The sequence below is a fragment of the Tamandua tetradactyla genome, chromosome 7 (assembly GCF_023851605.1).
Source record: "Tamandua tetradactyla isolate mTamTet1 chromosome 7, mTamTet1.pri, whole genome shotgun sequence".
NCBI classification, from domain to species: domain Eukaryota; kingdom Metazoa; phylum Chordata; class Mammalia; order Pilosa; family Myrmecophagidae; genus Tamandua; species Tamandua tetradactyla.
The window spans coordinates 22,905,578-22,930,897 of NC_135333.1; the positions used below are offsets into that span (position 1 = coordinate 22,905,578).

Sequence of the window (25,320 nt, forward strand, 5' to 3'; positions counted from 1 at the left end):
CATTTATTGTAATATTCAAATTCTCTGTTTCTTTATTGATCTTCTGTCTAGATATTCTGTCCATTGATGAGAGTGGGGAATTGAAGTCTCCAACTATTATGGTAGATGTGTCTATTTCCCTTTTCAGTGTTTGCAGTGTTTGCTTCATGTATTTTGGGGCATTCTGGTTTGGTGCATACATATTTATGATTATTATGTCTTCATGTTGAATGGTCCTTTTAATAGTACATAGTATCCTTCTTTGTCTCTTTTAACTATTTTACATTTGAAGTCTAATTTGTTGGATATTAGTATAGCTACTCCTGCTCTTTTCTGGTTGTTATTTGCATGAAATATCTTTTCCCAACCTTTCACTTTCAACCTATGTTTATCTTTGGGTCTAAGATGTGTTTCCTGTAGACAGCATATAGAAGGATCCTGTTTTTTAATCCATTCTGCCAGTCTATGTCTTTTGATTGGGGAATTCAGTCCATTAACATTTAGTGTTATTACTGTTTGGGTAATACTTTTCCTCTACCATTTTGCCTTTTGTATTATATATATCATATCTAATTTTCTTTTGTTCTACACTCTTCTCCACACCTCTCTCTTCTGTCTTTTCGTATCTGTCTCTAGTGCTCCCTTTAGTATTTCTTGCAGTACTGGTCTCTTGGTAACTGATTCTCTCAGTGACTTTTTGTCTGAAAATGTTTTAATTTCTTCCTCATTTTTGAAGGACGATTTTGCTGGATATAGAATTCTTGGTTGACAGTTTTTCTCTTTTAGTAATTTAAATATATCATCCCACTGTCATCTTGCCTCCATGGTTTCTGCTAAGAAATCTACACATAGTCTTATTGGGTTTCCCTTGTATGTGATGGATTGTTTTTCTCTTGCTGCTTTCAAGATCCTCTCTTTCTCTTTGACCTCTGACATTCTGACTAGTAAGTATCTTGGAGAACGTCTATTTGGATCTATTCTCTTTGGGGTACACTGCACTTCTTGGATCTGTAATTTTAGGTCTTTCATAAGAGTTGGGAAATTTTCAGTGATAATTTCTTCCATTAGTTTTTCTCCTCCTTTTCCCTTCTCTTCTCCTTCCGGGACGCCCACAGCACGTATATTTGTGCGCTTCATATTATCATTCAGGTCCCTGAGTCCCTGCTCAGATTTTTCCATTTTTTCCCCTATAGTTTCTGTTTCTTGTCGGATTTCAGGTATTCCATCCTCCAGTTCACTAATCCTAACCTCTGTCTCTTGAAATCTACCATTGTAGGTTTCCATTGTTTTTTTCATCTCTTCTACTGTACCTTTCATCCCCATAAGTTCCGTGATTTGTTTTTTCAGACTTTGCATTTCTTCTTTTTTTCATTCCTTGCCTCCCTCAATTCATTGATTTGGTTTGTGATCAGGTTTTCCATGTCTGTTCGTACTTTCTGAATTAGTTGTTTCAGCTCTTGTATCTCATTTGAACTATTGATTTGTTCCTTTGACTGGGCCATATCTTCAATTTTCCTGTTGTGATTTGTTATTTTTTGCTGGCGTCTAAACATTTAATTACCTTAATGAGTTTATTCTGGAGATTGCTTTCACTTATCTTACCTAGGGTTTTCTTGGTAGATGAGTTTGTTGTCTATCTGTTCTTTGACCTTCAGTTCAGCTTTTTCCAGACCTCTAGCTTAGGTTTTGTTAAACAGAGGATAATTTTTCAGTTCTTGTTTTCTTGTTTCTTGCCCTCCTTGTAAGGTGCCTTTTCCCTACCCCCACCCCTTAGGAGGGTCTATGTAGGTATTATAGACTCTAGCCGGGTTTTCCCAAACTAAACTGGCCTCCTATCAGGGGGAAGGAGTCACCTGTGTCAGTTTTCCCTGAGGGTGAGACCCAGCAGGTTAAAAGACTTTCCTGTGAAGTCTCTGGGCTCTGTTTTTCTTGTCCTGCCCAGTATGTGGCGTTTGTCTGCCTGCGGGTCCCATCAGCAAAAGATGTTGTGGCACCTTTAACTTTGGAAGGCTCTCCCTGCTGGGGGCGTGGTAGAGACAAAGGAGAGGTTGTAGGCTGGTTTTAATGGCTTCAAATTGCGAAGCCCTGGGTTCTGAATTCCTTGAGAGAGGGATTCCACCTGAGTTGGGCTTCATCCCTCCCTGGGGAAGGCACAGGCGGGAGACAGCCCTGAAAGCAGTCCATTCCTGCCTATGCCTGGGGCAGTTGCAGCCCGAATAGTTCTGCCGCTGAATCTAGAGGCAGCCAAGCCTCCGTAGAAACAGCCACAAAATCCTCCGTTTTGTCCCCTTTCCTCTTCTTTGGTTAGCCCATTAAGTGACCTCTGCCTTGACCAGGTTCGCCTGAGCTGGGGGGCCTATTCTTAGTCATCAGAATTTGTTAATTAATGCCACAATTGGTGTTTGGTTGGAGTCAACCCCTGCTGCTGTTCAAGTCTCTTTCCTTTCCCTCTGGGAAGCCACCTATGGGGGAGGGGCGCCGGGCACTGGGCGGCTTGGGGAACTCACGGTTCTGGGGAGGCTCGCAGTCGGTCCAGCTGGTCCAGACGGGGGTATGCTTTGTGTCCGGTCACTATCATGGCTCCGGGAGCTGTTCTGTACTGTTTCTAATTATTTAGTAGTTGTTCTGGAGGACGAACTAAAATGCACACATTGCTAAGCCGCCATCTTGGCCCCTCCCTTCAAGGAAGTCCTCGTTCTTTCTTGATCTTAGCACTTGAAGAATCCTGGGTAGTTGTTTTGTAGAAGGTTCTTCAATTTGGGTTTGCTTTATGTTTGCTCATGATTAGATAAGTTATGCATTTTTGCCACAGAAGTGATGTAATGCCTTTTTTAGTGCATCATATCTGAGCATACAGAGATCGATATAGCTTATTACTGGCAATTTTAACTTTGTTCCCTTGGTTAAGGTGGCATGGTACAGGCTTATCCACTGTTAAGTTCCAACTTTTTCTGTTGTAATTCATAAGTATCTTGTGGGGAGATGCTTTAAGACTAAGCAAATATCCTCTTTCACATCATACTTTCTCCCACTAATATTAGTAGAAATCACTGGCTTATCTTTAACAATTATTGCTGTAGTTTTTGCCAAGTGATAAGTCTATTTCTGTTTTCTTTCTACATTTATTAATTGGAATTCTGCTGTTAGGAAGAGCTTTTCCCTTTCCCCATGTCTCTTTCTGTCTATGTATCAGTATGAACTCATAGACATTTCTTTTATTCTGTGAGTTATAATCCAGTGCTGTCATTATTTTATTGGCTCATATTGTTCCAGCTTTGACTATAGGGACACCCTGCAAGTTGGCTCGTATCCTTTCAACACACTCCCACTATTTTTCAAGCACTTCTTTAAATTCTGGTACCACAAGATGTGATTCATCTTGTTTTTCCCAGCTCCAGCCCTGGGATCAGCTTCTTTTTTTTTTTTTTTTTTTTTGCATGGGCAGGCACCAGAAATTGAACCCGGGTCTCCGCTATGGCAGGTGAGAACTTAGCCACTGAGCCACTGTTGCCCGCCCTCAACTTTTTTATTTTTAAGGAGCCGGATTCCTTTTATTGTAAAATAGTACCTGGAAACCAATATGTGGATGCTAGTAGGCCTCAGCAGACAGAGCTAGAAAGTATGTGTATATATACTAACACATGTGTACACACACATATCCATAATTATTTCCACATTGTATCCATTTGTATAAGTTTTAAAAGCCCAGCATACTGATACCTCCAATCTAATACCACGGGACTCATTCTAACCTTCTCCCTATCTTTATTCGTAATGTATTTCCTTGATAGTGAGAAACCTGGTTGTCATTATCCACAATATATTTACTCATTTCTTCAACCCTAGAATACACTATAAAGTAGTTACAGAATTGTTAGCCCATACCCCTGTGAAAAACAAATTTACTAATTAGAGTACGATATTTGTGACCATCCTTTTTTTCTGTAGTCTTACGGTATCTAATTGAGATACTCTTTTCCAAAGTTACTTCAATTAGTACTTTCCTTCCCCACTCCCTTCAGTGTGATTATATTTTTCATTTATAATACAGTAAGGTTCATTTGTTACTGTTTGTATTCAATTTTGATTCCCTCCCCTCACATCTTGGTTGATTTTGATTATGTGTGTATTTTTTGGGTATGTGAAACACTATGGTTCTAAAAGTAAGACCTTTGCAAAAAGTATGTGTGCTCATTATGCCCTGTCATGGGCCTGGTTGATTTCTGGAGAGCATATGGAGACTCACTGATGATTAATTGATTTTTTGGTGTTTGCTTTGCATACAGTTTCCTTCTTGTAGTATACTACTTTACCATGACTTTATCTATCACTTTGAAATTTTGTTTGGCACCTTGTAGCTTTTGTTGGTATTTATGATTTAAATATTTGAATTAAACTGATTGATACCCCCCACGAGAAAAAAAAAAGTGTATTCAGAAGTGTCATGCATACACCCCCTTTCTTTCCACCCTGCTCCCAGTCACTTCGTGTAGGTAATCTATCTCATTAGTTTTTCTTATCTTTCATGGGCTTTTTATTCAAATGAGCGTGTGTGTGTGTGTGTGTGTGTGTGTGTGTATACATATATATATATACACACACACACATATATACACACACACATATATGTATGTATTTTTCCCTTATGTTCCCGTCTTTTTTATATGAGTAACATACCATACACACTCTCTTTTGCACTTTCCTTTTTTCATTATGTATCATTTTTAGGGTATTGTATTTCCAATACTTTTATAAAAAGATTTATGATTTTTTTTAAAAGATGCTTTGGTTATATTTTTCCTTCTTTGTAGAGCTGTCTGTACTATCACATGATCCTTATATTTAGGAGAATATGGAGACTCACTGATGATTTGCTTTTCAGATATCTTAATATCTATGTTGGGCTTCCTGATGTTGAAGAAAGCTTCAATGTAACTAGACCAGTGTCCCCCCATGAGGTAATTATAAATCTTATTTTAATTGTATTTGTTTCCTTTAATTAAAAGAGTCTGTGCCCTTAATATACACTCTTAAAAGATTATTTAAAAACAGGAAGAAAAATATCTCTTATGAGAAAAAGATAACCAAAATTAATGTGCATTTATGTAAGCCTATACTACGTTAAGAAACATTGTATATTATTTATTTTGTCATTTCATCCTGATTAATTTGTACTGTTATACCACTGTGTCCTATTTATGTTTCTGTCTCTTAGTGTTTCTGCACTCCTCATACTTGCACCTAGCCCAGTGCCCTGTACATTGCATGGTTCGCTCTGCACACTGCTGGAGGGTCAGCCAGACATTGTGCTAGGCAGAGCACACAAGGACTAGGAGCCTGTTGGCGAGATGGATGAGCAGGAAGGTTAAACACAAGGGTTGTGACAGAGCTACAGATATAGGGTTATAGGAGGACAGGGCCATTTATTATCGTTTAACAGATTCTGAAATCCTCCTCAAACTACTCCCCTTAGTGTCTGTAATTAGGAATTTTATCAGGATAGAAAATGATTTTTGTGAATTCATCTGGTTTGTGTTAAAATAAAACTGAAATAGAAATTAGGGAATGTAGCACAGGAACTTTTATTAAGGTAACAAGCAATGTGGTGGAGTGTTATGATTATAGATAATCTAAGCACGATTGAACAGAAAGTATGATCAAGTTATCAGACATTTTATATGGGTAAATTTTTGTATCACTTAATTACTAATTATTTATCAAGAATATATTTTGTGCCTCAACATTGAGAGATACAAAAGAAGGGAGGCACAATATCTTTCCTCAAGGAGTTTATACTCTTGTAGAGAGATTAAAATAGCAAAACACACGAAAGAGAAACACAAATACCTGGAAGGACCAGATAGGTAAGATAAAGATGTGAAATTTAATGAATAGAAAGTGGTGGTGAAGACTATGGAAAATTGGGAAATTTGTGCCCCATTTTGGTCACCCTCCCCATTCCATTTTTCTAGATCTTTCCAGGTTTTCAAGAACTAGGCAGCCCATTGGCAATTTCCAAGTCATTTTCTAAGCTACTTTACTGAGTTCAGAGAAGGGAGAAGACCACGTAATTTGAAGTCATTTACAAAGGCTGATTATGTTATAATTATTATTATGACTAGTCTTCTGTTGATGAAGAAAATATACAGGTATTATTGCAAATAGATAGAGAGGGCTCAAAGATTTCTCAGAGGGCTTTGATTCTTGGAAAGATGGGAGAGTGGGAGAGAAGCATGTGGACAGCCATAGGACGCAGCAGCTGCAGGCTCTGCCAGCATAATGTATTCCTTTGACAGGAGAGAGGCTGAGGATAGGTGGGGCCCAAGGCACAGTTTGGGACCCATGGAGTAGGTTCATTTGTACCACATCTGTTGGATTTAATTTCCTTTAAAAGGATGAGTTTGCTAAAACTTACTGGGTTTTGCCTGTTCTGGGTATTACATTAATTTTACTAATGAAAATAAGACATTATATAGTATTCTGTATCAGGCAGCATTCTAAAATATGTGTTTACACTTTTGAGAATTAAAAGTGTCATTCTCATCCCGATTTTATATAAGAGGAGTCTGGGGTGCAGAAAGGGATTTTAAAACTTCAATGGAAGAGCTGGGATTTGAACTGAGGCAGCATAGTCTGTGTCTTAATGCCCATGCCATCCTGCCTTTGGTCTGGCCTGAAGGAGGAAAGTGGGCCTAAATACAACAGAAACAATTCTTAGGATTTGGTCAATGATAGAAATATTTAATATTTGAAAATTTCACATGGTTATAAAGGCTAGAATAATTATAAATCTAACTACATTTAGTTCAATAAAAGCCAGAGAGGATTCACCGCCATGAATTGTATTATTGATATTCGGAGAGAATCTCTTTTTGAGGCTACAAACCACCCAGTGATCATCAATATGATGGAGAAGTCATCAGAAGATTTTGGTGGGGTTTCCTGTCTCTATCATGGCTCAAGCAGGGGCATCATTTAACTAGTTAAATAAAGCACATACTAATAATTTCTAAAAATCCACAGGGAGTTTGGAAATTATTACAATGACTTGATGAATAGTTTGCACTATAACTTCTATCATGTGGTCTGGAGCTTTATAATATAGTTTATAGTTTATTTGGAATATAAATGGGAGTACAGTTTAAATTTTGCTTTTGATATGTATGTGTATTTATGCATTTCAGTTAATTTTTATACTGGTTGTTAGCTGATTTGAACAACAACCCTGGCCAAATTGATTATTTTCCATGGACCCAGTTTGCAAAGAACAGTCTAATTGCATTAACGATATGGAAGTAGACTAGTAATGGTGTCAGATCAGTGAGAAGAAAATCAGTACCTGATTTATAGTTCCATTTCCAGGCTGGCAGGGGCAGGGCGGCTGTGGAGATATTTAACAAATCTGCAGCATTATTCCTCTCCAGGAGGAGGCAGCCTGAGAAGATGGTATAGCTCCAGGGAGGAGAGATCAGAGGTCTTTGAAGCTGTCAGGACCCTTTCTTTTCCAGAGCTGAAGAGCAGTAATTGATTCTATTTCAGTGCCGCTTGAGGGACATGACGTACTCTGCCCCCATTACAGTGGACATCGAATATACCCGCGGCAGCCAGAGGATCATCCGCAATGCCTTACCCATTGGCAGGTGAGACATGCTGTCCATGTTGGAGCCAGACTATCTGAATTCCAGCTCTGCAGTGTAACTTTGAGCAGGTTACTAATGTTCTCTTTTCCCCATTTCCTCAGTTGAACCATGAGGCAAATGGTACCTACTTCGTGGCCTTATTTTATGGATCCAGTGTTCACGCATGTAAAGCACTTAGAGCAGTATCCCACACATTGTCATGGTTGTTATGATTTTGTTATAGAAACCTTTTCTGTAAAGTTAGGAGAGTGCTTTCATTTCCTTCTACAACTCCAAGCTATAAGGAAAACTGTTATTAGGTAAGAGCATTCTATTTCAGTGCTGCTTGAGGGACTCTCAAACAAACTCTTAAGTGAACTCTCCTAGGGTGGTGTTCTTGCAGGATGCCCTGTATATTTTCTGTTGTGTTTTTTCTGGAAGTTTAACTGTTTCCAGTGTAGTACTCTTTAAGGGAGAAATTATATATCCGCTTGGAGCAAATCTAGAAATAGGTACCATATCAGCTAATACTTTTGCACCTGCTTTTCCTCATTAGGGGAATACATGGATTCTCCTGTAGAGATGGACGAATTCACAATATGAGTTTAATAATGGTGTTGGACTTTACAGTTAGTCCAAATAATTCCTGCCCAAATGTTTGTTTTTTTTACCCCCTCAAAAGTACTAATTGTGGCTTGCACAGTATGGCTGGTGACGTTAGGTAGCACTTGCTCTACTCTCTGTAACGGGGAAGCAGAACCGTTTCTGCCTCTTATTTCCAACAGACTCACATTTAACTTTTGCTCACAAAAAAAGCTGGAAAGATTTTATTTATTCTTTTTTTTTTTAAGTTAGTATAAAATTTTAGCAAAAAAGGAAGCTGAACACAGCTGGAACAATCCACAGCAGTGGGAAAAAAGATTTAATTTAGTTGATTTTCTCCGGTTGTTGGTTGTTCACTAATCTCACAGTGATGGAAGCTGCACATTTTTATCAAAAGGACTAAGAAGCTGCTGAAGGTTTGCTTCTCCTGACAGTAGCCTGATATAAACAAAGGATCTGGGGATTATCACATCATCCCTTGGGGACGTACTTTTGAAGGATGTGCAATGTTCAATCATAAGTGTGATAAAAACTGACAAGCAGGGAGCTTATATACTCAGTGAAAGTAGCATGTTTGTCTCCAAGACACTTTTCATTTTGAAGACATGTAGTACAACCCTCTAAGTGAAAGTACTGTTTCCCCCGTTGAAGCCTGCTGTGGATTATGGTGGGTTTAACTCAATTTAAAGCTTCTTTTATTCTTTTAAGAATTTTGTGAAGCCTTTTCGCCAAGGGTACCTGGAATTTCCAGGAAGAAATAGAGTTTCTTAATGCAGTTTTCCCATATGTAGCAGCATATTGTATGGGACTGATAAATTCTGACTACTGGTACTTGTATATTCTGGATTTCCCAAAGGATTGTGTAATTAGTCACCCAGATCAAACCCTGGAAACTCTGATAAGTGAGCTTGACCCAATAGTTATGGACCAATTCTACATGAAGGATGGTGTTATTGCAAAGGATGTCACGCTGAGAGTGAAATTCGTGACCTAATACCAGGTTCTGTCATTGAAGCTACACTGTTCATCCTTGTGGGTATTCGATGAATGAAATGAAATTGGATGGAGCTTATTGAACTATTCAAATCACTCCAGAACCAGAATTTTCTTATGTTAGCTTTGAAACAAATTTAAGTCAGACCTCCTATGCTGACCTGATCAGGAAAGTTGTGGAGGTCTTCAAGCCAGGAAAATGTGTGGCCTCCTTGTTTGTAAATCGAAGTTCTCAATGTTGCACAGTGATTTCTTCCCCTCAGAAAATTGAAGGTTTTAAACATCTTGATTGTCAGAGTACTGTGTTCAATGATTACAACTTTGTTTTTACCAACTTTGTTAAGAATCAGCAACAATAGCAAGGTTGTTTATGAGAAAAGAGAACACACAGAGAAGGTGGTGGCTGCTTTCTAGATATTGATACCAGGGATCATGCTTTCCATAACCACCACCTGGTAGTTGCAGGAAGCCCGAGTGGTGACCATAGTGTAATCACTTTAAATTGTTATATGCATTATTATATGAAGGAATTAGGTATCTTGCATGAATGCTGTCTTCTCTTTTTAGGTACTTTATGCCACTCTTGCTGTGTAATTGAAGTGCATGTAGAAAAACCCTTTTACTGTAAGAAACTTCACAACAGTTGTGAAAACAATTCAGTTTGGTTTTTGTATAGTATAATAGTTCTCCAGATACCATCCAAAATTCCCCACAGACAAGGCTTTTGTCCTCATTAGGTGTTGACCTCAGCCTAACCATCTAGGACTGTTCTGTTAAATTACTGCCTCAGGGGCCAAGATGGCAGCTTAGAAAGGTGCGCGCGCTTCAGTTCGTCCTCCAGAGCAACTACTAAATAACCAGAAACAGTACAGAACAGCTCCCGGAGCCACGACACAGACCAGACACACAGCGTACCACAGTCTAGACCAGCTGGACCGGCTGCGAAACTTGGCAACAGTGAGTTCCCCGAGCCGCACTCACTTCCCCAAGCCGCAGCGGCCGGCGGCCGGCACCCCTCCCCCACAGGCGGCTTCCCGGACCTGCTGCAAGTCTCGGAATAGTGAGTTCCCCAAGCCGCGGTGACCGACGCCCCTCCCCCACACGTGGCTTCCCGGAGGGAAAGGAAAGAGTCTCCAACAGTAGCAGGGACTGAGTCCAACCAAACACCAATAGTGGCATTAACAAACAAATTCTGACTACTAAAAATAGGCCCCCAGCTCAGGTGAAACTGATCAACGTGGAAGTCGCCTATTGGGCTAACTGAAAAAGAGGAAAGGGGACGAAACAGAGCCTTCTGCGGCTGTTTCTACGGAGGCTTGGTTGCGTCTGGACTCAGCGCCGGGATTACACAGGCTGCAACTGCCCCAAACGCAGAAGCAGGCTGCTTTCAGGGCTGTCTACCACCTGAACCTTCCCCACGGGAGGGGTGAAGTCCAACTCAGGTGGAATCCCTCTGTCAAGGAATTCAGATCCCAGGGCTTCATAATTTGAATCCATTAAAACCAGCCTACAACCTTTCCTCTGTCTCCACCATGCCCCCAGCAGGGAGAGCCTTCCAAAGTTAAAGGAGCCACAACATATTTGCTGGTGGGACCCGCAGACAGACAAGCACCACATACTGGGCAGGATAAGAAAAACAGAGCCCAGAGACTTCACAGGAAAGTCTTTCAACCTGCTGGGTCTCACACTCAGGGAAAACTGATGCAGGTGATTCCTCCCCACCAAAGAAGGCCAGCTTAGTCCAGGAAAACCCGGCTGGAGTCTGTAATACCTATGTAGACCCTTCTAAGGGTAGGGAGGGAAAAGGCACCTTACAAGCAGGACAAGAAACAAGAAAATAAGAATTGAAAATTTACCCTCTGTTAAACAAAACTTAAGCTAGAGGACCAGAAAAGGCTAAACTGAAGGTCAATGAACAGATAGACAACAAACTCATCTAGCAAGAAAACCCTAGGTAAGATAAGTGAAAGCAATCTCCAGAATAAACTCACTAAGGTAATTAAATGTTTAGACACCAGCAAAAAATAACAAATCACACCAGGAAAATTGAAGATATGAACCAGTCAAAGGAACAAATCAAATGAGATACAGGAGTTGAAACAACTAATTCAGAAAGTATGAACAGACATGGAAAACCTGATCACAAGCCAAATCAATGAATTGAGGGAGGATATAAAGAAGGCAAGGAATGAACAAAAAGAAGAAATGCAAAGTCTGAAAAAACAAATCACGGAACTTATGGGGATGAAAGTTACAGTAGAAGAGATGAAAAAAAACAATGGAAACCTACAATGGTAGATTTCAAGAGAAGAGATTAGAATTAGTGAACTGGAGGATGGAACATCTGAAATCCAAAAAGAAACAGAAACTATAGGGAAAAGAATGGAAAAAATTGAGCAGGGGCTCAGGGAATTGAAGGATAATATGAAGCACACAAATATACGTGTTGTGGGTGTCCCAGAAGGAGAAGAGAAGGGAAAAGGAGGAGAAAAACTAATGGAAGAAATTATCACTGAAAATTTCCCAACTCTTATGAAAGACCTAAAATTACAGATCCAAGAAGTGTAGCGCACCCCAAAGAGAATAGATCCAAATAGGCATTCTCCAAGACACTTACTAGTTAGAATGTCAGAGGTCAAAGAGAAAGAGAGGATCTTGAAAGCAGCAATAGAAAAACAATCCATCACATACAAGGGGAACCCAATAAGACTATCTGTAAATTTCTCAGCAGAAACCATGGAGGCAAGAAGACAGTGGGGTGATATATTTAAATTACTAAAAGAGAAAAACTGCCAACCAAGAATTCTATATGCAGCAAAATTGTCCTTCAAAAATGAATTTGTGACCAAGAGACCAGCTCTGCAAGAAATACTAAAGGGAGCACTAGAGACAGATACGAAAAGACAGAAGAGAGAGGTGTGGAGAAGAGTGTAGAAAGAAGGAAAATTAGATATGATATATATAATACAAAAGGCAAAATGGTAGAGGAAAGTATTACCCAAACAGTAATAACACTAAATGTTAATGGACTGAATTCCCCAATCAAAAGACATAGACTGGCAGAATGGATTAAAAAACAGGATCCTTCTATATGCTGTCTACAGGAAACACATCTTAGACCCAAAGATAAACATAGGTTGAAAGTGAAAGGTTGGGAAAAGATATTTCATGCAAATAACAACCAGAAAAGAGCAGGAGTAGCTATACTAATATCCAACAAATTAGACTTCAAATGTAAAACTGTTAAAAGAGACAAAGAAAGATACTATGTACTATTAAAAGGAACAATTCAACAAGAAGACATAACAATCATAAATATTTACGCACCGAACCAGATTGCCCCAAAATATGTGAGGCATACACTGCAAATACTGAAAAGGGAAATAGACACATCTACCATAATAGTTGGAGACTTCAAATCCCCACTCTCATCAATGGACAGAACATCTAGACAGAAGATCAATAAAGAAACAGAGAATTTGAATATTACAATAAATGAACTACACTTAACAGACATTTATAGGACATTACATCCCACAACAGCAGGATACACCTTTTTCTCAAGTGCTCATGGATCATTCTTAAAGATAGACCATATGCTGGGTCACAAAGCAAGTCTCAACAAATTTAAGAAGACTGAAATCATACACAACACTTTCTCAGATCATAAAGGAATGAAGTTGGAAATCAATAATAGGCAGAGTGCCAGAAAATTCACAAATACGTGGAGGCTCAACAACACACTCCTAAACAACCAGTGGGTCAAGGAAGAAATTACAAGAGAAATTAGTAAATATCTTGAGGTGAATGAAAATGAAAACACAACAAATCAAAACCTATGGGACACAGCAAAGGCAGTGCTAAGAGGGAAATTTATTGCCCTAAATGCCTATATCAAAAAAGAAGATAGGGCGAAAATTCAGGAATTAACTGTCCACTTGGAAGAACTGGAGAAAGAACAGCAAACTACTCCCAAAGCAAGCAAAAGGAAAGAAATAACAAAGATTAGCGCAGAAATAAATGAAATTGAGAACATGAAAACAATTGAGAAAATCAATAAGACCAGAAGTTGGTTCTGTGAGAAAATGAACAAGATTGATGGGCCCTTAGCAAGATTGACAAAAAGAAGAAGAGAGAGGATGCAAATAAATAAGATCAGAAATGGAAGAGGAGACATAATCACTGACCTCACAGAAATAAAGGAGGTAATAACAGGATACTATCAACAACTTTATGCTAATAAATACAACAATGTAGATGAAATGGACAAATTCCTAGAAAGGCATGAACAACCAACTTTGACTCAAGAAGAAATGGATGACCTGAACAAACCAATCACAAGTAAAGTAATCGAATCAGTCATTCAAAAGCTTCCCAATAAGAAAAGTCCAGGACCAGACAGCTTCACATGTGAATTCTACCAAACATTCCAGAAAGAATTAGTACCAACCCTGCTCAAACTCTTCAAAAAAATTGAAGTGGAGGGAAAGCTACCTAATTCATTCTATGAAGCCAACATCACCCTCATACCAAAACCAGACAAAGATATTACAAAAAAAGAAAACTACAGACCAATCTCTCCCATGAATATAGATGCAAAAATCCTCAACAAAATTCTAGCAAATCGAATCCAGCAACACATTGAAAGAATTATACATCATGACCAAGTAGGATTCATCCCAGGTATGCAAGGATGGTTCAACATAAGAAAATCAATTAATGTAATACACCATATCAACAAATCAAAGCAGAAAAATCACATGATCATCTCAATGGATGCAGAGAAGGCATTTGACAAGATTCAACATCCTTTCCTGTTGAAAACACTTCAAAGGATAGGAATACAAGGGAACTTCCTTAAAATGATAAAGGGAATATATGAAAAACCCACAGCTAATATCATCCTCAATGGGAAAAAACTGAAAACTTTCCCCCTAAGATCAGGAACAAGACAAGGATGTCCACTATCACCACTGTTATTCAACATCGTGTTGGAAGTTCTAGCCAGAGCAATTAGACAAGAAAAAGAAATACAAGGCATCAAAATTGGAAAGGAAGAAGGAAAACTATCACTGTTTGCAAATGATATGATACTATATGTCGAAAACCCTGAAAAATCCACAGCAAAACTACTAGAGCTAATAAACGATTACAGCAAAGTAGCAGGTTACAAGATCAACATTCAAAAATCTGTAGTGTTTCTATACACTAGCAATGAACAAGGTGAGGGGAAATCAAGAAACGAATTTCATTTACAATTGCAACTAAAAGAATAAAATACTTAGGAATAAATTTAACTAAAGAGACAAAAAGCCTATACAAAGAAAACTACAAAAAACTGTTAAAAGAAATCACAGAAGACCTAAATAGATGGAAGGGCATACAATGTTCATGGATTGGAAGACTAAATATAGTTAAGATGTCAATTCTTCCTAAATTGTTTTACAGATTCAATGCAATACCAGTCAAAATCCCAACAACTTATTTTTCAGAAATAGAAAAACCAATAAGCAAATTCATCTGGAAGGGCAGGGTGCCCCAAATTGCTAAAAGTATCTTGAGGGAAAAAAACGAAGCTGGAGGTCTCATGCTGCCTGACTTTAAGGCATATTATGAAGCCACAGTGGTCAAAACAGCATGGTACTGGCATAAAGATAGATATATCAAACAATGGAATCGAATAGAGTGCTCAGATATAGACCTTCTCATCTATGGACATTTGATCTTTGATAAGGCAGTCAAGCCAACTCACCTGGGACAGAACAGTCTCTTCAATAAATGGTGCCTGAGAACTGGATATCCATATGCGAAAGAATGAAAGAAGACCCGTATTTCACACCTTATACAAAAGTTAACTCAAAATGGATCAAAGATCTAAACATTAGGTCTAAGACCATAAAACAGTTAGAGGAAAATGTTGGGAGATATCTTATAAATCTTATAATTGGAGGCGGTTTTATGGACCTTACACCTAAAGCAAGAGCACTGAAGAAAGAAAGAAAGAAATGGGAGCTCCTCAAAATTAAACACTTTTGTGCATCAAAGAACTTCATCAAGAAAGTAGAAAGACAGCCTACACAATGGGAGACAATATTTGGAAACGACATATCAGATAAAGGTCTAGTATCCAGAATTTATAAAGAGATTGTTCAACTCAACAACAAAAAGCAGCCAATCCAATTACAAAATGGGGGAAAGACTTGAACAGACACTTCTCAGAAGAGGAAATACAAATGGCCAAAAGGCACATGAAGAGATGCTCAATGTCCCTGGCCATTAGAGAAATGCAAATCAAAACTACAATGAGATATCATCTCACACCCAGCAGAATGCCCATTATCAACAAAACAGAAAATGACAAGTGCTGGAGAGGATGTGGAGAAACAGGCACACTTATCCACTGTTGGTGGGAATGTCAAATGGTGCAACCACTGTGAAAGGCAGTTTGGCGGTTCCTCAAAAAGCTGAATGTAGAACTGCAATATGACCCAGCAATACCATTCATTGCTAGGTATCTACTCAGAGGATTTAAGGGCAAAGACACAAACGGACACTTGCACACCAATGTTTATAGCAGCATTATTTACAATTGCAAAGAGATGGAAACAACCAAAATGTCCATCAACAGACGAGTGGCTAAACAAACTGTGGTATATACATACAATGGAATATTATGCAGCTCTAAGACAGAATGAACTTATGAAGCATGTAATAACATGGATGGACCTAGAGACCATTATGCTGAGTGAGACTAGCCAAAAACTAAAGGACAAATACTGTATGGTCTCACTGATAGGAACCGACATTAGTGAATAAACTTGGAATATGTCATTGGCAACAGAGACCATCAGGAGATAGAAATAGGGTAAGATAATGGGTAATTGGAGCTGAAGGGATACAGACTGTGCAACAGGACTGGATACAAAAACTCAGAAATGGACAGCACAATACTACCTAATTGTAATGTAATTATGTTAAAACATTGAATGAAGCTGCATGTGAGGTATAGTTTTTTGTTTGTTTTTTTTCTTTTTCTTTTTCTCTCTATTATCGTGTTATTTCTTTTTCTGTTGTCTTTTTATTTCTTTTTGTAGGTCGATGCAAATGTACTAAGAAATGATGAATATGCAACTATGTGATGATATTAAGAATTACTGATTGTATATGTGGAATGGAATGATTTCTAAATGTTTTTTTAGTTAATTTTTTTAATTAATAAAAAAAAACATGCTTGAGCAAAAAAAAAAATTACTGCCTCAATTTTACATCCAGTTACCTCCAGTTTCTAGGATGTATTCTCTACTAATGGTATTGAAACCACTTTTTACTTCATAGAGATGTTTTTTGCATTAACAAAGTTTTTCTTCTACAAGTCAAGTCCTCTTAAGAAAATGATTGTAGTTATTCATTTTGAGAATTATTTTAACATTATTGCTCCCTCCATTGGTAGTCCTTACCATGGAGTTCCTTCTCCTGACCCCCCAAATAAAGCAATACACTGTTATACTGTGGGCTTGTAGTAATCTTTTTAAAAATTTATTTATTTATTAATTTAAAAAAATTAAGAACAAACAAAAACATCAGCATATCATTCCGTTCTACATGTACAATCAGAAATTCTTAATATCATCACATAGTTGCATATCATCGTTTCTTAGAACATTTGCATCAATTCAGAAAAAGAAACAAAAACAACAGATAAAGAAATAAAACGATAACAGAGAAAGAAAAAACGATTATACATACCATACCCCTTACCCCTCACCTTCATCTATCACCAGGATTTCAAACCAAACTTACTTCAACATTTGTTCCCCCCTTATCTATTTTCACTCCATATGTTCTACTTGTCTCTTGACAAGATAGACAAAAGGAGCATCAGACACAAGGTTCTCACGATCACACGGTTTATAGTAATCTTATATTCTAGAGGGAAAGGGGACGTTTTATTTTAAGGTCAGGTGAATTTGGTCTTTTCATTGGGTAATGGTGACTAAGTATTATAACTTGAGATTAGAGTACATGCGCAGAATTGTGTGGAAATCTTAAACCATGCCATGTTCCTTAGTAAATCAGTAAATGTGATTAGCTTATCGTGAGTACCATGCCTTTACTAACTTGCTAAGTAGTATAAATATTGTTTATCACAAAACTTATTAGCAGGGCAATTTCACTTAAAAGTTGTCCTGAATTTGGGTAAGTCAGTTCAGCTTGGATCACTCACTTTTAACGTTTCCTTTAGCAATTATTTCCACTAATTTCCATTAATAACACACTAAAGGCTTTGGTTCAGAGCAGAATTAATGTCTTTTTTCTCCTAAGACTCGAAGTTCTGAAACTTTGTGATGCATGTTATAGTGTTCTGGCTTCACCTGCTCTTCTCGCTGGTGTTCCTTTCGCCGTGATTTGATAGGATAAACAAAGTGACTGCTTAGGATGGTAGTTGTCCAGTTTATTCAGGTTTTCACAGTGAAACAGAATGCTATTCATAAAACATAACATGAAATTACAAACTAGTCAATGGGAAATGACAAGAAATATAGGTAGTCAAGAGTGTAGACATCTTTTTTAGCAAATTCTGTGGAATTTTGGAATCTGAGTGAACAGTGAAGCCATCTAAATTTTGTATTTCTTATCCTTTTTTATTCTTTCTGGATTGGTGCCATGGTGTTTTGTTCCTTCCATGTTTATAGATGAAACACCTTTTTTAGAAGTTTCTAAACAAAATCCACTTGGTTTGAAATCAGGTGGTTAGAACACTGTTTTTATATTTTAAGCACATTGTTGCAAGTTTTATTGAAGAAGCATTCAGTGAATGGGTAATCAGTTTGATTCTGTAAGTAGCATAGGACTTAATATTTTGTAGCTTTGGTTTCCTGAGGACCATTACTCACAATGGATTTTGTTCTTGAACATTATTCCAGCAGATGTGATGATTTTAGTTGGCTTGGGGTCTGAGTTTTTTAAAAAAGTAGAATTCTGCCTAGTGTTGATAAAGTGCACAAATTTATATGGAAATAAACCTAGAAAATGAAAACTGTAGATTGGATACTATTCTAAATCTGTAGCTTGGAGGGGAAATTTTGATACCATAAATTCTCCCTTCATGGTTTTGGATTTAAATCAGTTGAAATGCATTTCTGTACCATGATTTATGCTTCAATAAAAGTTTGCTTAATTAAAAAAAAGTCCTAATTGCTTAATAAACATCAGTCATTCAATAGATGTGCACTAATTGCCTGTCACTTGCTGTGCAGTATACTGGGTACTCAGGTGAATAGAAGATACACAAAATCCAACTCCTATTGGCTGACATTAATTTACACCCACAAGGGAAGGTAGACATAAGTAATGGTGGCACAATTTGGTAAGTGCTAGAATAGTGAAGTCAAAGGAACAACAGGTTTAACAAATCCTTCCCTTTATTTCCCTGAAAGGAAGGATTGTATTGTTTCTTTCCTTATTCTTCAGATGGAAAAATAAGTAGATATATTAAAATATTAATCTTTGTTTTTCGCAGGACTATTAGTCTTTGTTTGCCTTTCTATCATTAAGATGAGTGCTTCTCTTTCTTATATATGAACCATTTGTTAGCCCACTTTCATAAAAATGACCTCTATTAAATTAGAGTGTTTACCGTGTCATGTACTATCTAAATTACATATATTATCTCTTTTAATTATTTTTTTGAAGTAAAAAAAAAGATTTTAGTCAAAATAATATTTGCACTTGATAACAAATCAAGTAGTACATAAGAACATTTGATGCAGAGCAATAGCCTTTCTCCCTCCCCTTCCTTATCCCTAGTCCCATTCCTTATCCTTAACTTTTTCTGTTCTTCCTTCTGGGGTTATTACATCTATAATAATGCTGTGCGTATGCTTTTATTTCTTGATACATCAATTTTAGACACTATTTATTGATACCTTAATATGAAAGATGCAGATTAGTTTACCTCCATGACCCACTCTCCTTCTCCCTTGCTCTTCCAACTTTTGCTTCTTGTTTTTAATTCTTTAGTTATTGTTGTAACTTTAATATCTTTATTTCCTATTCCATAAGTTTAGTCAGTATCTTTATTTCCCTTTATGTAAAATGAGGATATTGCTACCCCTATCTTTCCATATGATTTCTTTTATTTAGAAGACTACTTAAAAATTTCCAAATTGGGATTTTACATCAATTTTTGGAATTTTGTTGGGACCTGTTTATTTTCATAGATGTTCCATGTGTGTTTGGAAATAGGAGTATTCTCTCCAGTTCTGTGTTTTCCCTTTAGATCAGCTTTGTTAATGGTGCTGTTCAGATGTCACATATCCTCATTGATTTGATCTGTTTGTCCTATCAATTACTGGGATCGGTGTGTTAAATCTTCTAGTATGATGGTGGGTTTCTCAATTTCTCCTGTTTCTGTGTATTTTTGCTTTTTGGAGCACTTGTTAGGTCTTAATGATGAACTAAGTCTTTATTATACATTTATCTTCTTTATCTCTAGTAATGTTTTTTGCCTGCAATTTTAATTTGTCCCCTCTTAGGGATAAGCCCATCTGCTTTCTTTTGATTGTCTTGATCCTTTTCTTTTAATCTTTCTATGCCCTTATCATGTGCTTGAAATAATCCAACATATGGCTGTGTTTTAAAATATATATCTTATCTAAGAATGTAGTCTATTTACATTTTTTGTGTGACTGGTATATTTTGATATATTTCTATCAACTTATTTTCAATCTGTCTAGTTTTTCATGTGTTTCAATTTTTTCTCACTTTTTTGCCTTTTGGATTAGTGGTTTTTTGTTTTTTGTTTTACTCTCACCCCACCAATTGGAAAGTTAGGTAAGGTATTTTGGATTGTTATGTTTACCTTAGAATTTTTTTTTTCATGGGCGGGCACTGGGAATTGAACCTAGGTATCCAGCATGGCAGGCAAGAACTCTGCCGCTGAGCCACCATGGCCTGCCCTACCTTGGAAATTTTGAATCGCATAGATCAATATCCTCTAATATATATGCCATTCTTGTGCCAAATTTTAGTTCTTTTTTTGTTTGTTTTTTTAACCCATAAATTGGAATTATTATTGTTTTATAAAGTTAATATTTGTATTTGTCCACATTATTTATCATTTTTCTTTCCTACCATATATTTTCACATTCCAGAGGTTCATTCAGCTTCTATTTTCCATTTTCTGTAGTATGTCTTTTAGAAATTCCTTTAGTAAATGTATATTACTAGTAATGTCCCTCACTTTTTGTCTGAAAAGAAGATAGTGACCTCATTCTGCATAATGGGTAACAGAATAAATGAATCTAGTTGACAGTTATTTCCTCTCAGTACTTTTGGCCTGTTATTCTACTGTCATTTGTTAATTGCTATGTGAAATTGTCTGTCAGATCTAGTCATTCTTTTCCTTTTAGGTAACCTGCCTATTTTTCTGGGGGGAGTTTAAATTATCCTTTACCTTCGATGTTTTGTATCTTGACTCTGATGTATCTAGGTGTGTTTTCATTTTATGTATCTGGCGTAGATAGATATTGTGAGTATTTATTATTCATATATTTTAAAAATTCATATTCATTTTCTCTTTGAATAGGACTTTTCACCCATTGTATTTTTTCCATTAGAAATCTGATTAGACATGTGGTAGACCTTTTCACTCTGTCCTTCCATGACTTTTAAACTACTCCATATCTGTCTCTGAAATACATTCTTGATAATATCTTCAGATCTCTTTCTAGTTCACTAATTCCATCTTCAGCAATGTCAAATTTATTCAGTCTCTTCGTAGGTTTTTACATTTCAGGGCTTGGTTTTTTATTTCTAGAAGTTTTGCTTATTTCTTTGCTTAGTTTTATTTTTTCAAAATTGGCTAATTTGGGTAGTCTGTTGTTCTTTACAGTTTGATTTGTTGTGCTATTTCTAAGTCTTTCTAAGAGTTCCTTTGTTACTATGAATGAAGAATTGCTGCCTTTCACTAAAACTTTTATGCAACAATTAAGGAAGCCAAACATTGGAGTTTTTATTGTCTGTGCTAGAAGAGCAGTGTGCCAGAGAAAATACCTAATTTCACTGGGTTTTTTCATGGAATTACCGTTCCTTCTGCCTTTTCAAACATGGTTTACAGAAATGCATATTCCCTTATTGATGAGTACATAGCAAGTTTTATATTCTTTTCATTTTTTTGTCAGTGACAATCTGTATGTTTTCTTTTGTTTTATTTTAAACAGAATGCCCATAATGCTACGTAGTTCAAACTGTGTTCTTACAGGAAAAACACCTGCAGAATTTGCCAAACTGAATGAATGTCCTTTAGATCCAGGTATGTTTGACTACTTGAATTTACCTACCCCCTCTTTTTTGCTTTTGTCTTGATGTTGCTGCTTTTATAACATGTATCTGTAAAAACAATACTATCCTTTCTGCTTTTATTTTTTTAATGGGTGGGCACTGGGAATCGATCCTGGGTCTCTGGCATGGCAAGCAAGAATTCCGCTACTGAGCCACTGTCGCACCACCCTATCGTTTCTGTTTTGTAATGAACTTATTGGATAAAATTATGTTCACAAAACATCTGGAAATTTGGTTCCAACTTTATTCAATTCACTTGTAATTCTAAAAAAATGTGCTATTTATACTTCTGTATTTCAGGTTTAAAACTTTTAAACCCCAAGTTTTGATTTATTGGCGTGGTTTAACAGCCTTTTCTTTGTATCTTTGTGCTTCTAGTGTGCTTAAGAATTCAGTTATTTCTCTAGCCTGGTGTGAAAAGATTCAAGTAGATCACTTCAGGCTATTTTAAATGTAGTAAAGGGGTAAAAAAACAGAATTTTTTTCTTTAAAAATTTAAAATTTATATCTCAGTGCCTATTTTTAGACAACTTTTTTTGTAAAATTTCAGGCTTAGCACTTAATAGAAAGTTTCTCTTGGTTCTTTAACTCTTTTACATTGATTTATTTTATTTTATAGTTACTTTAAAGTTTCATTGATATAGACTCCCAGAAAGTTTTGGGAAAAAATTCAGTAGAAGTACAACTTTGCTAGACTGTAACAAATATTGCATAAGTTAAATATGTTGCCTTGTTTTTGCTTACTGTAAGTAAAATGAAATCTTGCTTTGTCCTACTCTCAATTGTGTACAAACAAATGTGTGATAATGTTGTATAAGTTTTGTTAAGTAGTAAATGTTTTTGGAAACCTAATCTAGCACATCTTATCATTGATTTGTCAGAAAACTTCTTTTGAAGGTTTTCAGTTACTTCTGTGCTTAAAAAATCTGAAGACAAATTTTTTTAACAACTTTTCACCGGATATATATGTCAGGTGCTAGTGATACATAGAAAAATTTGTTACATTCCCTGTCTTCAAGAAATCTGTATAAAATCATGTACTGATGCCATCATTAATCCATACAACAATATCAACAACCCCCTTAGGATTAAGTGATAGCTAGTACCATGAAGCTGCAGAAGAGTTATCTTGTATTCAGGGGACCATGCCATTATTGAATCATTTTGTTTAAAGAACAGGTGGTGAAGCTTCTCTTTTTCCTTTGGGCAGGTGGCTACTTCATTGTTAAAGGAGTAGAGAAAGTGATTCTTATACAAGAACAGCTGTCCAAGAACAGAATCATTGTGGAGGCTGACAGAAAAGGGGCGGTTGGTGCATCAGTTACCAGGTATGGAAGGCTTTGGAGACAGCACTTCAGTGTGTTATTCCAGGGAAGATTAGAGCTAACAGAAGCGAAGTAGGGGACAGTGCATAGAACAAAGCAGAAAATCACCTGTGTTCCTATTGTGGTTGAGTAAAGCTTTTGGAATGTTTTTAAATCCACTAGGAATTTTATAACTGATAGGGATGCCAGTAAGAGATTCCTTAGTTTCGTTTAGTTGGCATACTGTAACATTTTGGCTTCACTGTATACCAAGATTGTATGTATGTTTTACTGGATTATTATTTTTAAAACTCATGATGTGTAACTTAATTCCTTTATTGTTTTCTCATTATGTTTTTTTCTTCAAGCATATAAAATTGGTCATGAATATATGCCCAAAACTGAATCAAAAGCAAGTCAGGTGGAAACAAAGTATTTCAAAATGAATTGGTGTTTTTCACTCATTCACCCATAAAACGTCCACCATAATCTCAAAGTCAAAGAAGCATTTGTAGTGTTTTTAGATGTTCATGGAAGCTGGGTAGGAGGAAGGTGAACATCTTTAAAATGCACTTATGAGATAGACAGGACATTACTGATGCTTAGTGATCAGTTGGGCCTTATTGATGATCATTGCTATTTCATGTTACTAGCTTGAAATTTTCTTATGTAATTTATAAGCAAAGGAGTGATCATCTCCACCCAAAGAGGATGCAGTTTAACTAACTTATATTTACTTGTAGCTCTACTCATGAGAAAAAAAGCAGAACCAATATGGCTGTGAAGCAAGGACGATTTTATCTGAGGCATAATACTTTGTCGGAAGATATACCCATTGTAATCATATTTAAGGTAAGGCTGCAGCTGTCTACTGAAAATTATAAAGAGTTATTTTCTCTGATTTATTTTCATATGTAGTTTGAAATTTGGACGATAAGGAATTCTAAGAATAGAAAGATTTATGGCATAGATAAATTGTTAGTTGATATTTTTAATAGGTATACCATAAAAAATTCCAAAGGTACAAAAGGGTATATAGTAATGAGTAAGCCTTTCACCCACCCTGTCCCTAACCACACAATTCCTACCTAAAAGGCACCACTGTTGGTGATTTCTTATGTATCTTTGTAGAGATGGTCCATATTTATACAAGCAGATAAGTATTCAGTAGGTTTTTGTTCTTTTTTTGTTTTGTTTTGTTTGTTTACTTATATACATTGTATTTCATGTTGCACTTAGCTCTTTCTTTTTGTAACTTATATGTTGAAGATAGTCTTGTATTGGTATATACAGAGCTACTGGATTCTTTTTGACAAAACTGTTCATTTTATAGATGTGCCTTATTTAACCAATACCCCATCAGTGGACATATTTATCTCTTGCTATTATAAAACTGCCTTAATATCATGTTACATGTGGGCAAAGGTAACTGTAGTCCAAATTCCTAACAGTGAAAATTTCTAGGTCAAAAAGTTTAGACAAAATTGGTTGTTCTATGTTTTGTTCATCAAAACTTATGTTCTAAGTTTTGATGAACTTCTGTGTTCTAGTGAATTACTACATGCATGAGTTTATGAGTCTATAACGGAGTTTGTTTTTTTTCCAGCTTGTTTTTGAATTGTTGACTTAGGACCCAAAACATATTTTTCCATAGAAATAATGTTTAAATGGTGTTATCTCCTCAGATAATTGCATTGTGGCTCATTTAACCTGCTCTAACACTTAAATAAGATACACATTCTGTGAACAGTTAAATTGTAGTATTAATCATTAATTATAGTATTAATCAGCAGAAATATCATTGGTATTAGGTAATATGTGATAATATAATAATAAATCTTGACAATTAGTTTAATTGAAACAGCTCATTATTTGAGGAGATACTGAAAATCATTACTGGGTACTACAGATAATTTTAGAGGTTGATAATATATATTTGTCATTATTCAATTTCACTTCCAAATCAAATGTTTCTGTCAACACTTGCTATGACAGTAGAAATGTTTTTTTGAGTCACAAAGAGAGAAAACAAAAAAATCCTTTGGGGTGGAGTAACTAAGTTGGTTAAAAAGGAAATGTATAGTTTGGGCATAACCTCAGAAGAATGAGAAAGGAGTAACTAAGTTGGTTAAAAAGGAAATGTGTAGTTTGGGCATAACCTCAGAAGAATGAGAAAGGAGTAACTAAGTTGGTTAAAAAGGAAATGTGTAGTTTGGGCATAACCTCAGAAGAATGAGAAAGGAGTAACTAAGTTGGTTAAAAAGGAAATGTGTAGTTTGGGCATAACCTCAGAAGAATGAGAAAGGAGTTGGACCTTTACTGTTAAGTTGGGACCATGTGGGAGAGTGTGAAGACTCGGGAAGGAAGAGAGGCTTCCTCATGTCAGGCTGGTGGTTGGTGGCCAGGGAGCATGCCTGGTTGTTCATAGGTATTTAAGGTTGTTCATAGGTATTGAAGGTTGACAAATCAGGTTCTTTAAG

The 25,320-nt window shown here is 36.5% G+C and overlaps 1 protein-coding gene and 1 pseudogene across 6 annotated transcripts in view; both read left to right on the top strand.

The window, feature by feature from the left end:
* POLR3B (RNA polymerase III subunit B) overlaps positions 1 to 25,320 on the top strand; it is a 150,690-nt gene that overhangs the window by 15,128 nt on the left and 110,242 nt on the right. For all 6 annotated transcript variants that reach the window (XM_077168610.1, XM_077168605.1, XM_077168608.1 and 3 more), the window contains 5 exons: positions 4,862 to 4,937; positions 7,519 to 7,619; positions 21,416 to 21,507; positions 22,747 to 22,864; positions 23,584 to 23,692. In XM_077168610.1, the coding sequence (XP_077024725.1) occupies positions 4,862 to 4,937; positions 7,519 to 7,619; positions 21,416 to 21,507; positions 22,747 to 22,864; positions 23,584 to 23,692 (496 nt within the window). The remainder of the gene's footprint in view (positions 1 to 4,861; positions 4,938 to 7,518; positions 7,620 to 21,415; positions 21,508 to 22,746; positions 22,865 to 23,583; positions 23,693 to 25,320) is intronic.
* On the top strand, positions 8,488 to 10,219 carry LOC143689530 (S-adenosylmethionine decarboxylase proenzyme 1 pseudogene; annotated as a pseudogene).